This window comes from the organism of the source record quoted next, unplaced genomic scaffold, assembly GCF_019419815.1.
Source record: "Pyrus x bretschneideri cultivar Hongxiangsu unplaced genomic scaffold, Pyrus_bretschneideri_v1 Contig14, whole genome shotgun sequence".
Classification (NCBI taxonomy): domain Eukaryota; kingdom Viridiplantae; phylum Streptophyta; class Magnoliopsida; order Rosales; family Rosaceae; genus Pyrus; species Pyrus x bretschneideri.
In genome coordinates this window covers 3,958,064-3,974,568 of record NW_025999435.1, presented here as the reverse complement: position 1 = coordinate 3,974,568, position 16,505 = coordinate 3,958,064, and the positions used below count along the sequence as shown (strand labels likewise).

The window sequence follows — 16,505 nt, the reverse complement described above, 5'->3', positions numbered from 1 at the left end:
AAGAGTGAAACTTGAAGAGTTAGTTGAAGAGTGAGTTAGAGTGACAAATTTTAAAGTAGCATAAAAATGTTGAATGAGTTAGCAAATGACATTATTAAAGAAAATTTTTGCTATCGAGATGCTCTAAAACAAATGAGGATCCTATAGATTCTTAAATCGTGTTTATTTATCGTACATTATGCAGCCAGTTTTCGTTAAATATTATTCATATTTAATTTTAAATAAAAGTATTTAAATGATTTCTGATCGTACGATGTACAATAATTTGAAGATGATCCTAATTCCTCTAAAACTTGTAGCTGAGTTTGATATGACTAAGTTATATATATATATATTTTATTGTTTTGTTGAGAAAACGATATTATCTACGCTAAGAGTGGGTCTCTCACAATGGATTAGCAATAATGTAGTTTAAATTTGTCTTTTATGAGAATCAAATCTAAATCACTCCAGGCCTGAAAGGTGGATAGTCATCACTTGCCACTAATTATCCCCGTTTTAACGAAAACAAAAAATAATTCTAGATCATAGTACTCAATGACGACTAAGTTTTATATTAAACATGAGACTTATCCATTTTTTTCTTTATGTTTTAGGAAAACTAATGAAAATGGTTTGAAAATTTTGAGTTTTAATGATAATGACAAAACAAAGGGTAAAGTGAATTGTACAAGATCGATATTTTAGTGTAAAAATATGATTTTTCGTTAAAATAAACAGTATCGTAGGTTTTTGTTAAATGATCAGTGGTGATCTCTTTTAACTATCTTCTTATTATTTATTGAACTCAAAAATAAAAATCTGAAGTCAGATTCACCGGCCGATTGACTCAGATTGTCGGTCATTAACATTTACATCATACAAAATTCAGTTAACCTCCGACACCGATGTAAACGTTACTAACCATATTTGATGAGGAAGCCCCACAATTTTCCCACTTCCCATCCGGCTCTAATTTTTTTACCCAAAAATCCAGATTTTTTAATGTGTAATTGCATTCGTTCCCCATCACAGCGCCATTAGTGCTCTCTTCCTTCCCCTTCTCAGTCTTTCATACCATCCCTTTTCACCCATTAAATACATGTTTTGAAGCTCAATCATCCCCTTTCCCTCTCTCATCCGACCGACAGGTCTTTCACTTTTCAATCGCCGTTGGATTCCTTCCTTGCCGGTTTGCAGGTAAGCCTCGGATTTCTTGAAAATTTAATGATTGCTGAAACTTTTGGGATCGATCAAGCTCGGAATTATTGAATCACGCATCTAAATCTCCTAAAATTGGTGCAATGCAATGCTTAATTTCAATTTGTAATGGGCTTTGTTTAGATCTGATGATCATTTGTATGAATTGTGGTGGCAATCATACCGTTAACATAGCAATGCGCCACATTGGATTCATACCCATGAGATCGAGTGATTTCATATGAAATATATGTGTAATTATACAAATTGTTACATCAACTTGAATTTGGATTTCTGTTTGGAATTAGGATTGGATCTAATAACCATTTTGAAGTGATGCGTCTGCTAGTTTTGAGTTCATGGTTTTCATTAAAAAGTGAATTTGAATAGGCAAGGTTAGATTTTTGTTTTTGTTAGAATCTTATTGGTTAGAAATTACGATGGGTTTGGATATGGTTGCATTTTCTTTTCTTATGCGTGTTGGGGTAGGCAATGCCTGATTACGGTTTAAACGATCAATGACACTGGTATAAAAATACGCCTCGGAAAAATTACACTAGAATAAGTTACAAGGTGTTAGATTCTAGGGTTGAAGATGCTTACTCGTCATTTGTCTAGATTGCCTCAATATGTGGTGTGCTCATGGATGGAATTGAGGAAGATGTAGGAAGTTCAGCAATTGTCATGCTTGGATGAGTGGACTCAGAATAAAAGAGATGATGCATAGAAGATCAAAAGTATGTTTTGGTTATAGCCTTATAGGACTACGTGTGCTATCAGGAGTTTTCTTCTCCAGGCCAAGTAGTTTAGATCAAAGACAGGCCCAGATTGTAACTCGGTCAGGTCATGTTTGGTGCATGCCTGAGCTACAACCTAAGCATGCAATTCTCGTCACACGCTAAATGCCCCATGCATGCTGATATAGGCACAAGCTAAAAAGCTGCTACATTGGAGTGCTGTGCATTGAGCGTTTTGCACACAAGCCTACTCTATAGCCCAAGCTTCTATTCAAGTGCATGTTCTAGTTTAACATGACCGAGCTATAATTAGGAATACCATGCCTGGGCTACATGTAGGACATGTTTAAGAACAAAGCCATTGTAAAATGGATGACGTATTAGCAAACTTTTTGGCATATGGTCCAACACTTGTCATGGTGACAACCATCCATAGACAATACGTATTCAATTTCTTTACTTTTAGGTTTTTCAAAGAACTATTTGCGGTCATCTTGTCTAGTTTTGATAAAAGATTGGAGGCATCTGGTCAGTGTCACGTTGGCACGCAATCGTCATTTTCTTTTGATTCAGGTCATTTGAGTTTCAAAAGATGGTTGATCAAAGGTCTGGCATAATACTGTATTGTTTTCCAGATACAATCAGCTGAAATGAGAAGAGGATTATTCTGGGTTGGGCCTTTGAACTTGATCAATTTTAGGAGCTAATGAATTTTCAGTTATCCAATAAAAACACTGTAACTTGGAAAAATAGGGCATTATTGATATGACATCAATTCTCTATATTATATTGTATTTCTCTTTATTTGCTTTCGTTTCATAACATCTTGGAAATTTTACCAAACAGAGGAAGTCTTATGCCCTTTTCTTTCAGACCTTGTCTAAGACAAAGCCAATGGCTTTTCTTCACAGCAGCATTTCCCTTAGCCGTCTATTGACAACATTTGTGCTCCTGACAATTCTTACGGCCGAGAGACGCGTGTCCATCAGGATCCCAGATCGGATCACTGAAACCACAAGAGACCTACCTGACAACCAGTCCCTGAAAACAGCAGTTTTCGCTCTGGGAAGCTTTTGGAGATCCGAAGCTGTCTTTGGGTGCTTGAATGGAGTTGTACAGACGACTGTTGGTTATGCTGGCGGATCCAAAACCAACCCTGAGTACAGAAGCTTGGGTGATCATGCCGAATCTATCCAGGTTGGTCTTCCATTTGTCTATTGGTTTTAGATTTACATGAATGATTTTATTTTTTTCCTTTATTTTTTTCTTTTTGGCTCAATTCAAAGGTGGGTTTAATTAAGCTCAAATTGGAGAAAATTATCTATAAGTGGTGTCTGTTTTATTTCTTGTCAAGATTTAGACCAAATAGGATAATTATCGTTATTTGGCTTCCTGGCGAAAAAATTAGAGAAGGTGAATCCCTACAATTTGCTTTTCTTTTTTAGTATAGAATTGAATGAGGCTTGTATGCGAAAGTTTAGTTTGATTACAAATATGCAATTTTTACTAAGTCGGTTTCATATACTTCATCATCTTTAACTCAGGCTGATTTGTTCTGTTTGAATGATTGTGACTTGTGTAATCCTTTAAATGCTGTGCAGGTTGTATATGATCACAGGCGAATTAGCTTCAAGCAACTTTTGGAGGTTTTCTGGTCCAGTCATGATTATAGGCAAGTATTTGGGCAAGGTCCTGATGTGGGTAACCAATACAGGTAAAAGTTGGGACAGCAAACAACTCTTTCTTGCATAACATCTACTCATCACTTGCAGTCACCACTCATAGTGAGATTTTATCATATGTAAACAGATCTATCATTTTTACGAATGGAACTGAAGAGTCCAGATTGGCCGCTACAAGCAAAGATAGAGAGCAAACTAAGTCAAAAAGTAGCAGTGTAACTACTAAAATCCTACCTCTGGGATCGTTTTATCCTGCCGAGCCTGAACATCAGGTACAACTCAATATCCTTTTCTTCTTCTCCTCAATCTTTAACAGGACATTTTGGGGTCAGATCTTTGTATTGTAAAACTTTCTTGGTCCTCACTCATATTTCTGAAGTTTTAGAGCGTCTTTTGAAATGGAGCTCTTTTGAGCTGTGAAAAAAGAGATAATAGCATAGTAAGCCATAAATTAGAATTTGGTATGGTATAAATGAACTCTGTGCTCGACTTGGAGAAAACAGGGGTTGCTTAATCACTTTTATACAAACAACTCAGATTCACCGTGGCTGATTTGATTTTAAAATGCAGAAGTTTGAGCTGAAACGTAGGCCATTTCTTCTCCAGTTAATTGGAAACTTGCCAGAAGAGGAACTTGAGAGGTCAAATTTGGCTGCAAAACTGAATGGATATGCTGCAGAGCTTTGCCCTCCGAAAATCCAGAGACAGATTGATGCAAAAATCAATGAAATTATTAAAAAGGGATGGCCCATTTTGAGAGACCTGTAGCTGGTCGTCGGATTAGAACTTTAGACAAACACGCCCTCTATCGATCTCTGCCCGTCCATGTTCAACCTTAGTTGCTGAGAATCCCAAGCTTTAGAATAGACAATCCAATTGAGTTCATTGATGTAATATGCTTCTGTCAATGTCATTACGTTAGGGCTGGTTATATCTAGTTTTTCAGGCTTGTTGGTCGCCAAGGGAAATGCATTTGAATTCTGAAGGGTAATATACTAATATTCTTTGATGGCTTTGGGTTGTGAGACAACCAAATAAAAAAGACTTGTGAGATAAATACTTATTAGGTTTTTTACATTGTCCACACATTTTGGCAGAATTAAGAGCATCTCCAACGTAAAGATTCAAATCCTAGACCTTTATAGTTTGGTCCAAAAAATAATGGTGGGAGAATTTGGAGTTTTAATTTTGAGGCTCTGCGTGAGACCACCTCTTTGAGTGAGGGGTTTTTTCATTGGTGTGTGAGTGCTCCTAATTTCGTCAGCTCTTTCAATTCCCGGCCCTAGGAGTGGCCAGAGTTGGTGGCATCCATTTTTCTTCTCTTTTGCCTTTTTTCACTTCTCTGTACGCTTGGTTTTCTCCATGTTTTCTGACCTGTAAGCCTTTCATCGGCCTTAATGCCAACTTCAATTTTCTTCTCCCTCCACTTTTTCCACCTCCATGACTCTAATCCATCAATCTTCTAACTATTCCGTTCACTTCCGTCCTCCATTGTTCTCACAAATCTTCGGATTTGCGACCATATCTTCCACCCGCGTTTCATTGCTTTCTAGGAAGGTGTTTAGAGCTACGGTTCGGGTGTACACACTACCACCTTCCAAATGCACCGTTTTTGGCTTCGTTGCTACGAGAAAGTATTTTCCAATTGGCTTATTTTCTTTGGTGGTTGTGGATTCAATTTTTATGGTGTTTGGAGGAGGAAGATGGAGTCTTCTTCTTTTCCGATTAGGGGCATGTGTTTGGTGAGATCTCCGGCGTGGGGTGCTGATTTGTGGTCGGCAATAGGTGCTTCGACGACGGCAGAGGAAGCCAGTTTTTCTCTATTTTGGGCTCTTAGCTTGGGTTGGACTCTCGTGTTGTGTTGCCTTGAGGGTTTATTTTTTTTTTTGTGCTTTGAAATGTATTTAGGCCTCCATATATGTACTTGTGCTCTCTTAATAATGAAATTTACATTTGAAAAAAAAAGCCCAAATTTGTTGTAAAATTGATGGATTGATGTATGAATGAATGCCCACTCAAAAAGAACAAGACTTAGGAATAGTGTTTGATACTTTCAAAAGTATCATCATTGTTTTGTGGATGGTTGTAGTTACGGGAGTTTCTATATAAATAGAGCACTCCGTCTGTTATCAAATGAACTGCAAAAGAAAGTAAGAGAAATAATATCAGTATCCCTCCCTCTCTTTATCTATCATTCTTTTTATGTTATAGCTACTAAATTTATAGTGTGATATTTTGCACCTACTTTGCTCTTGTCCTTAGAAAGGTTATCTCTCTAATTTTTGTCTATTTATAACACGTTATCAGCATGACTTTCTAACCTTAAATAGTTCACATCTCCCTTCACCGAAAGAAAAAAAAAATGCTTCCTTTAAGGTTTTTCTTGTTTTTCTTCTTCTTCTGCTTCATTTGTGTGATGCACCCTCGCCATGAACTGCTAACCTCATGTTTGCTTCTCGTTCTAAATTTAACAGTTACTTATATCTTTGATTTCTTGTTTGGTGCAGTACCTGGTTTCTAATCCAGTGTTTATTTATGTTAATTTTACTGTAATCAAAGATGGTGCGGTACAATCGTCCATCTTGAGCTGCAGATTTAATTTTACTGTAAAATTTAGGTGGTGTGGTATAATCGTCCATCTTACTCTGCATATTCAAATCGATTATATCTTGCTTTGCATAATTTTATCGCAATTTTAGGCGGTGCGGTATAATCGCATACCATGCCCTGCATATTTAAACTTCTCTACATATTTAAATTTTCCTGTTGTTCAAGTGGTGTGGAATAATTGCTCATCCTATGCTTGTTTCAATGAGAATGGTGCGGTACAATCGTCATTCTCATTAATCATCAAAATCTCGAGCCTGAAGTTTTGAGTGCTTATCATTTTTTACCTGAAGATCAAAATGAAAAATTTGTAAAAACCAGAAGTTCTAACACTATATTCCTCCTGGAATACATATTATTGCAAGTTCTTACGCATTTCACTTTTCTTTCAGAAAGAAAAAAAAACGACGAACTTGGCAAAGCTTGATTTTGCTGCCTTGGACATTACTGGGAATAATTACCTTACCTGGGTGCTGGATACCAAAATCCATCTAGGATCGAGGAATCTTGGAGATACCATTAGGGAAGAAAACACCTTATCCTCTAAAGATCGGGTAAAGGCCATGATCTTTATTTGTCGTCATCTTGATGAGAGACTAAAGAGCGAGTGCTTAACGGTAGAAGGTCCGTTAGCTCTTTGGAAGACATTGAGAAACAGATACAATCACCAGACAACAGTGATTCTTCCAAGAGCTATGAATGGACTCACCTAAAGATCTAGGATTTCAAGTCAATGGCTGAGTACAATTTTGCATTGTTCAGAATTACCTCTCAGATGAAGCTCCGTGGGGATACCATTACTGAGGAAGATATGCTGGAAAAGACTTGTAGCACATTTCATACCTCTAACGTGCTCCTGCAGCAGCAATATAGAGCACGAGGCTTCGCTGAATACAACTAGCTGATATCTGTGTTTTTGGTAGCTGAACAAAACAATGAGCTCCTGATGAAAAATCATCAGTCTCAACCTACTGGATCTGCATCATTCCCAGAAGTGAATGCCTACATCCTCTGGTAGCGATAGTCATAAATGAAGACGTGGCCATAAGCAAGGCCGATGGAGCAGGAAAGGTAAGAATATGGTAGTCAGTTTCACAACCAGATTCCAAGGTAAAATTCAGGCCCGAGCCTTAAAAATGGAAATCGTCATAAAGGCAAAGCTCGTATGAACGATACTTCTAGAAACTCTGATGGAGCCTGCCATAGGTATGATGGCGATGTGCATTGGGCGCGTACCTGTTGTACCCCAAAATATTTAGTGGATCTATATCAAGCTTCCCTTAAGAAGAAGGGTGTCGAGACTAATTTCCTCGACCAGGCTAAACCAATGGATAAACCTAATCCAGTGTGCGACTTATCAGGACAGTTGAACACAACCTACCTAAATGTCTCGGACTTCATTGTGAAAATGAGGAATGAAGTGTATCCATCCGACTGAATCATTTATATTTGATGTACTTTTATTATTCTGAACTTGTAGTTTAAAAACTCGCATTTCAATAAAAGAGGCATTTGAATTTCTAAGTTGTTTTTAATCGTGATTCCTTTTACTCATAAAGCATGGATAAAAGTTATGATTATTCTCAAAACATGAGAAGCGGAGATATTTGTCTTGCAGACAGCGTAACCACACATACAATACTTCGTGATCGAAAGTATTTCTCAAGCTTGATGCTTACAATAGTAAGGGTAGCAACAATATCAGGTCAATCAGATGTAATTGAAGGCTCAGGGAAAACCCATATTATGTTACCAAATGAAACAATATTGTCCATATAGAATGCATTGTATGCTACTCGATTTGCTCGAAATTTGTTGAGTTTCAAAAACATACGTTTAAATGAATACCACATTGAAATGAAAATTGCAGAAAATGTGGAGTATTTATGCATTACCTTCAATGATACTCAGAAGCGTATATTGGAGAAGTTGCATGGTTTGTCAAGTGTATTGTATTATACATACATAAGGACAATTAAATCACATGCTGTCATGAACCAGAAGTTCATTGATTCAAAAAACTACATGTTTTGACATGAGCATTTGGGTCATTCAGGATCTACCATGATGCGTAGGATCATTACCAACTCTAATGGACATCCATTATTGAGCAGAGACATTGCTATCTCAAATGATAACCCTTGCAAGGCTTGTTCTCAAGGGAAGTTGGTAATTAGACCATCACAACTAAAGGTTGATGCTGAATCTCCATCATTTTTTCTAAGAATTCAAGGGGATATTTGTGGATCTATTCAACCATCTTGTGGACCATTGCGATATTTTATGGTTTTAGTTGATACATCTACCCGATGGTCACATGTTTGTCTCTTATTTATTCAGAATGTAGTTTTTGCGAGACTTCTTGCTCAGATAATCAAGTTGCGAGCACAGTTCCCAGATTACCCCATTAAGTCAATTCGACTTGTTAACGCTGGTGAATTTACATCTCAAACCTTTGATGATTACTGCATGACATTGGGCATTGATGTTGAACACCCTGTTCCTCATGTTTATACTCAAAATGGTTTAGCAGAAGCATTGATCAAGCGACTTCAGTTAATAGCTCGCACTCTGCTCATGAAAACAAAATTGTCAGTTTCTTCATGGGGACATACCATCCTACATGCTGCATCATTGGTTCAATTGAGACTTATAGCCAACCACCAATACTCCTTAGTACAACTCGTGTTTGGACATCATCGAAACATTTTACATTTACGAGTTTTTGGTTGTGCTGTATATGTACCTATTGCACCACCGCAACACACTAAAATGGGACCTCAGCGTAGACTGAGAATTTATGTGGGTTTTGATTCACCATCTATCATTATATATTTGAAACCCCTGACAGGTGATATGTTTACAGTTCGTTTTGCTGATTGTTACTTTGATGAGATAGTTTTCCCGTCGTTAGGGGAAGAAAAGATCGTTTCAGAAGAATGACAAGAGTTGACATAGGTTGTACCCACATTGTCTTATTTTGATCCACGTAGTACTTAATGTGAAAATGAAGTGAAAAAGATCGTTCATCTTCAAAGTATTGCCAATCAAATGCTAGATGCATTTAATGATGCTATGAAAGTGACAAAATCACATATACCAGCTGCAAATGCACCTGCAAGAATTGATGTCCCTGGTGGACAAAATAAAATGGCAACGAATGATTCATCTGGTGCACGCTTGAAGCATGGTAGACCCCCATGTTCAAAAGATTCAGCCCCTTGAAAGAGAAAGACAAGGGCATAGCTAAATCCAAATGAAATCATTCAGGAAGAGAAAATGAATGAAAAATCCACAATTCAAGATTATGTACTTCTAGAAAAAGAAAATGTACTTGATGGGACACATGTCTCTAAAGAAATAACAGTACATGAAAGCAAAGAAATCTCTATAAATTATGTATGTACAAATGAATTGTGAGATCAGAATGAAATAATCATCGATGATATGTTCGCATTCGTAGTGAAATCATATTAAGTGATGATATTGAGCCTCGCTCTGTTGATGAATGCAAATAGAGACAAGATTGGCCTAAGTGGAAAGATGCAATATAGGTAGAATTAAATTCCTTTGAAAGACGAAGTGTTTTGGACCAGTAGTCCAAACTCCGCTTGATGTAAATCACGTGGGTTACAAATGGGTATTCATAAGAAAATGCAATGAGAAAAATGATATAGCAAAATACAAAGCACGACTCGTTGCACAAAGCTTTTGACAAATACCTGGAATTGATTATGAGGAGACATATTCTCCTGTAATTGAAGCAATTACGTTCCGTTATTAAGTTTAGTGGTTTCAGAAAAGCTTGACATGCGACTTATGGATGTCATCACTGCGTATCTATATAGAGAATTAGATACTAACATATACATGAAGGTCCTAGAAGGACTTAAGTTGCCTGAAACAACTATCAAACCACAATGTATGCTTTCGATCAAATTAAGATGATCATTGTATAGGTTGAAACAATCTGGACGAATGTGGTATAATCGTCTCAGTGAATATTTGATCAAAGAAAGATATATCAACAATGTCATTTGCCCTTGTGTGTTCATTAAGAAATCCAATTCTGGATTTGCTATAATGGCAATAAATGTTGATGATATGAACCTAGTTGGAACTTCTGAAGAGCTCAATAAAACTGTTGAATATTTGAAAAGTGAATTTGAAATGAAAAACCTCGGGAAAACAAAATATTGTCTCGGTCTGCAGATCGAGTATTGTGCTAATGAAATTTTGATCCACCAATCAGCTTACATTGAAAAATCCTAAAACGATTTTGCATGGACAAAGCTTATCCACTCAGTACGCCAATGATCGTTCATTATTTGGACATTAAAAAAAGATCCATTCCGTCCAAAAGAAGATGATGAAATGGTCCTTGGTCCAGAAGTACCATATCTGAGTGCAATAAGTGCTTGTATTTAGCGCAATGTACTAGACCAAATATAGTTTTTTCAATTAACTTGTTAGTAAGGTATAGCTCTGCTTCAACAATTCTTCATTGGAAGGAGTTAAAGATGTTTTGCGATACCTTCGTGGGACAACATACATGGATTTCTTTTACTCAGGAAAATCCACAAATGACCAGATCCTTACTGGATATGCAAATGCTGGTTTCCTCTCTGATTCGCATAAAACCCGTTCACAAACTGAATATATGTTCACTAATGGAGATACATCAATCTCATGGCACTCAACAAAGCAAACATTAGTTGCTACATCTTCAAATCACTCAAAAATATTTGCTTTCCATGAAGCAAGTCATGAATGTTCTTGGTTAAGATCAATGATCCATCATATCCGGAATTCATGTGGTCTACCTTCGAAGACAAACAATCCAACTGTCATCCATAAAGATAATGTATCATGTGTTGTCCAAATGAATGAATGATTCATTAAGGGCGATAAGACTAAACACATATCTCCAAAAATTTTCAGTGCACAGGAGCTTCAGAAGGCTAAAGTTATTGAAGTCAGACAAATCCGCTCCAATGAAAATCTGGCAGATCTGTTCACCAAATCTCTACCGAAGTGCACGTTTAAGAAGTTAGTGCAGAGTATCGGATTACGTCGACTTACCAATCAGCTAAATTTGAAGAATGCGGAATCAGGGAGAGCATCCATTATACATGCTTGTTGTACTCTTTTTCCTTCGACTAGGATTTTTCTCACTGGATTTTTCCTATCAAGGTTTTAATAAGGCAACATAAGCGTACTTAACATTATATCAACAATTCATGTAAAGTTGTACTTTTTTCCTTCACTATGGTTTTTTTCCACTTGATTTTTCCAAGCAAGGTTTTTAATGAGGTAATTGATGTTGATATGTGGACATCCAAGAAGGAATGTTGTAAAATTAATGGATTGATGGATGAACGAATGTCCACTCAAAAGGAACAAGACCTAGGCAAAATGTTTAATACTTTCAAAAGTATCATCATTGCTTTGTGGATGGTTGTAGTTACGAGAGTCTCTTTATAATTATAGCACTCCGTCTGTTATCAAATGCACTGCAAAAAAAATTAAGAGAAATAATATCAGTATCCTTCCCTCTCTTTATCTGTCATCATTTTTGTGTTATAGCTACTAAAGTTATAATATAATATTTTGCACCTGCTTCGCTCATGCTCTTATAAATGTTATTTCTCTCACTTTTACTTATTTATAACAAAATTTGAGTTTTAAGAATTTAAGTATGTGTACTCCCATGTGAACATAAATATGAATTTGCCAAAATCTAAAACAAAAATAATAGAGCGGAGTCGGATTTGGACCTCATCCCATCTTCGCATCTTATTCGTTGATTGTAAAGTAAGAAATGTGTGTATTTATTTATTTATATATTGAGTTGCCCTCGCACAGTCGCTCTCCCACAACCCATTCCATCTCTTCTTCTTCCGTCGCCGTCCTCTCTGTCTCTCAGTTTCTCACCTCGCATCTTTATCTTGCCATCCCCTTCCCCACAGCCCGATCCCCCGCTCTCAGGTCTTTCACTACACCCGCCGTTGGATTGCTTCGTTGCAGGTCTGTCGGTAGCTTTGGATTTCGTGATGATTTTTTTTCTTCTAGTTTCTGTGACTGCTGAAATCTCTTTACTATGAGCGTTTCCTGCTGTGATTTGGTTTCTGGGTTTATAAATTAATAGCTTTAATTTTTTGCGGATAATTGTTGTTACTTTTGTGATTGTTTATTGTTAACTTTAGATTATGCGTATAAATATCGGAAATTTACTGAATTTCTTGTTTCAACATGTATTTTTTTTATTGCTAGTATGATAGCAAGCAACAGTGAAACTCGTATTTGAATTTTGAATGATGGGCAAGGACTGATTGCAACATTGTTTTTTGTTCTGTGTATCCTTTAATTTTAGGGTTCATGTCCATGAGGTAATGTAGGTTTTAAGGGGAAGGATAGGGATGAATTCAAACATTGGTTTTTCGGTTTCCTGATATCTTTCGATTTAGAATTTTATGGGTGAAGTGCCTTTGTGCAGTAGAAAGAATCAAACTTTATTTGAGCTCTGGTATTGATAACTATTAACAACTGATTTGAATAGCTGCGGGGAAAATTGACACTGTTAAACGCGTGACATGTCAAACCTGTCAAATGTTGTTCGAGCTCTGCTTTCAATGTTGTTTCATACCAGTGAGAAAATATAATTTTACTTGAAATGGAAGAAGCTAATAATTCTCGGTAAAATGTCCTTATGCAGACTACAGGTAAGCAAACATTATCAAAATTGTGTGTTTGAGCTGCAAAGATAGATTCGTCCGGGCATAAGCGTAAGAAAGCAGCTCCTTTGATCTGTGCATCAGATCACACGGACAAGGACAAAGAAAAAAGGCAGGCTGCTCGAAAGACCAAAAGGACAAAAATGTCCTCGTCAGAGGGGAATCAGGTGAGGGCGTCCCATATACTCATCAAGCACCAGGGTTCGAGAAGAAAGGCATCGTGGAAGGATCCTGAAGGGCGGATCATCAGGAACACCACCCGAGACTCTGCCGTCTCTCAACTCAAGGCTCTCCGCGATGACATCCTTTCTGGAAAGGCCAAGTTTGATGATCTTGCCGCTCGCTACTCTGATTGCAGCTCTGCCAAACGTGGTGGCGATCTCGGTTAGCACTTAACTTCACGAAGTTCATAATTAGGGTTTATGTCCGCATTTGTGTTTTGACCTTAGAAAGTACCCCAGATAAGGGAATCAACATATTGAAAGTCCAAAACAGAAAAATTGTAGCATTTCATATCTGAAATACGAGCTGCTTTTGTTTATTCGATTTTCTTATTTGGAAAGAAGCGTAATTTGATTTGCCAAAGTAGTTACAATTGTTATTTAACAAGCATAATTTGATTGGCCACAAATAATTGCAATAAAAAGCTTTAGCTATCCAACAACTTATCTAGGTCCGAACAGCTTTCTAGCTTAAAATTGACCCAAAACTCCGAAGAAACAAAGCCCTAAGTAACCGTACAAAAACTTGTGTTACCCCATGAAACTTCCATGTCTCCACTTTAAAGTCATCACAAGTCCAAGTACTCTTTCCAACCGGAACACCCAAAAAAATTCCCATCCCTCCGGGTTCCATTGAATTTTTTCCTCCCCCAAAAGCCTTCTGCCTTCGCACAGATTTGTGCAAGCTTGTTAGAATTACCCAACATTTTAGTATATGTTTTTGTTAAATTATTTATTGTTTTAACTTCAACTTCAGCAAATAAATGTCATTCACTTAATTAGAAATCGATTAAAAGTGAAATATTTTTTTTTCAAGTAACATAAATGTGGGTTTGTACTAGTGATATTTCCTTTCTCTCCTAGGTGACTTGCTTAGAATGGAAGGGGATTAATTCCCAAAAATGTCTATATTTGCATGAGAAGTTTGACTTTGATTCCTCAAATGAACCTTGTTTTGATGAGTTTGTGTTAGTGAATATAACTTGACAATAACGCCTCATCATAAATAAGATTCCGTTAATAATTATATGGTACGGGCATTGTTGAAATGTATGTCAAATTGTGGTTGCAGGTCCCTTTGGTCGGAACCAGATGCAGAAGCCTTTTGAAGAAGCAACATTTGCTCTCAAGGTTGGTGAGATGAGTGACATTGTGGATACAGATAGTGGTGTCCATATCATCAAGAGAACTGGATGAGCACCGAAAGTGAAACTTCTTGATCTTTGGGTGAATCCAAGTATCTTTTGAAACACAATTTGTTCCTTGATATTATTAATGCCTATGGCTGGCACTCTTATTGTATGAAGTGATGTTTTCTCGTTGGCGTTTGAGTACCTAAAGATGGATTTAAGCACCGTTTCTGATACGGTTTATTCTGAGAATGTAATGGTTGTGCTTTGGATTTTCTGTTTAAGGTTTTCTTTGCCTCTTCCTCTCACTTTCTGTGTTTTCGGAATTTTGATGTTATGCTTATGTACGAGTTGATAAGTTTGCAGTGATGTTATTGTTTGGTGTTGTATGCACTCCTGAGTCCTGTCCTGCACATGCACATGAATGCGGAAAGGTGGCTAAAGGAAGTGATTTGCAAGTTGGATTGTTTTGGTGATTAGGGTCAATCTGCTCAACCCAATGCGTTTTGGTTTAAAACCCATCCCTTTCCATAAGTTTAAAATAGAAATATCGTTTGTATTAAAATAAAAAATATCGTTTTGGGTCAATCTGCTCAACCCAATGTGTTTTGGGAAAACGAAGACAGTCGACATCTCACTCTTTGCCCTCTATAAGTTGCAGTGCAGAACGCTAACATGTGCCCCAAGCAATATGGCTGTGTTAGAAGCTACACAGCGCAATTACTCGTGAGATTGGTTAACCAGTCTCTTTAGTATGACAATCAAGTATGGGCTTGGGATACATAATCTATTTGGGAAGGGTGAGCGAATGAAGATTTACAGTATAGCCGTATTAGTATTCTGACCAAGTGTTTTTCCCCTTTGAGTGGATGGAAACATTGGTTAGAATCAGTGTTTTAAAAAACGCGCCTTAAGATGCACGTAAGCGGCTTTGGAGGCGGGGAGGGGGGGGGGGATCATGAAAACGCCTCTGCCCAACGGGATTAGGTTAAACTTAGATTTGCCTGAGGCATTCAACTAAGCATCCTTACTGTTTAAAAGTTGCCGAAATGTGAAATTTTTTCATTTGAAATCTGAAAGTTTTTTAGTTGTAGAGCCGGTGCATTTTGAAGAAGATGAAGAAGACAGCCTTGTTTGGAGTTTTTTTTTGGCTGATTTTTCGTTTTCTTTGTTATTTGTTTCTCTTTAAACTGACCCATTTTGTTCTTTAGTTGTCCAGCATATTCTTTCAGCATATTCCTTCAATATATTCTTTTCTGTTAGACTTTTTGTTTTGAATATAATTTTATAGATCTCAATACACTGAAAATAAGACATTTCTATAAAATCATCTTATAACTTTATATTCTTATTTCCTAAGAAAACGCAATTGGCCAACAGAAATAAATCGAGAAATGGTCTAAATGTTTTTTTTTTTTTTTTCCTTAAGTGAAACATTGGTTAGAATTGAGATATTATTTGTACGTAATGGATCGATCAGTCTATACGTAACGTAATGGATCGTCAGGAGGAGACTAGCGAGTTGAACAATTATGAAGTTACAGCAGGTCGAGGCTTAATCAATGTCGTGTTCTCTTGGTCACTTGAGGATGTTCTCAATCCACATCTTCACCAAAATCAGGTTAATTTGTACCGTGTGTCTACCTGTTGAGGAACTCGGATGCTCTTTCAACCGTGACGAGTTACAAGTCTTTCATTCCTCCACCTGTTGAGGAACTCGGATGCACTTTCACCGTATCCGGCAACTATGGTAGGAACATATATGCCACAGGTCGGAGATCTCATTGCCTTGACTGATACTAAACCAAAATGCGTTGATCGTTTCAACAGGCCCAGAAATTCGTATCTTGTTGCATATGTTCATCGGAGTAGAGGCAATAATCTCTCAATACGCTCGTCAAAGCTTATCGATAGAGTTGGATACATGCAAATTACGAGCAAGAGAGATACGCCCTGTGCGGTCTATCTTGTGAACCTGACAACAACTGTTCGTGTGTGGAAGCCGTCTTCATGCTTTAACTTACTAATCCAGTTTGTCTGTGTTTCTTACAGGGTAGGAAATCTAGTTCAATTTACTTTGACAACGAAAAATGCTACCTGTCTGGTACATTTCCGGCAATGTGCTCCGATCTAAATGATTCCCAAGAAGCTGCAGTTTCAAACTGTATCAGTTTAAGTAAATGCAATCTCCGTAACACCATAAAACAAATATGGG

General features: G+C 37.2%; 2 protein-coding genes across 4 annotated transcripts; both read left to right on the top strand.

Moving 5' to 3' along the window:
• The first annotated feature begins 810 nt into the window (after positions 1 to 810).
• On the top strand, positions 811 to 4,671 carry LOC103957718 (peptide methionine sulfoxide reductase A5). Of its 2 annotated transcripts, none has more exons than XM_009369915.3 (5): positions 811 to 1,179; positions 2,763 to 3,113; positions 3,518 to 3,630; positions 3,726 to 3,870; positions 4,169 to 4,671. In XM_009369915.3, the coding sequence occupies exons 2-5, from the start codon at positions 2,811 to 2,813 to the stop codon at positions 4,364 to 4,366; spliced, it is 759 nt and encodes a 252-aa protein (XP_009368190.2). In that variant the 5' UTR covers positions 811 to 1,179; positions 2,763 to 2,810; the 3' UTR covers positions 4,367 to 4,671. The 2 variants fall into 2 exon arrangements, with proteins under 2 accessions (XP_009368190.2, XP_009368189.2); XM_009369914.3 differs by having other exon boundaries at positions 814 to 1,179; positions 2,790 to 3,113.
• Positions 4,672 to 12,053: 7,382 nt separating this feature from the next.
• LOC103933212 (peptidyl-prolyl cis-trans isomerase Pin1) lies at positions 12,054 to 14,598 on the top strand. Of its 2 annotated transcripts, none has more exons than XM_009342872.3 (3): positions 12,054 to 12,232; positions 12,921 to 13,323; positions 14,233 to 14,598. In XM_009342872.3, the coding sequence occupies exons 2-3, from the start codon at positions 13,083 to 13,085 to the stop codon at positions 14,355 to 14,357; spliced, it is 366 nt and encodes a 121-aa protein (XP_009341147.1). In that variant the 5' UTR covers positions 12,054 to 12,232; positions 12,921 to 13,082; the 3' UTR covers positions 14,358 to 14,598. The 2 variants fall into 2 exon arrangements, with proteins under 2 accessions (XP_009341147.1, XP_009341146.1); XM_009342871.3 differs by having other exon boundaries at positions 12,054 to 12,240.
• The last annotated feature ends 1,907 nt before the right edge of the window (positions 14,599 to 16,505 follow it).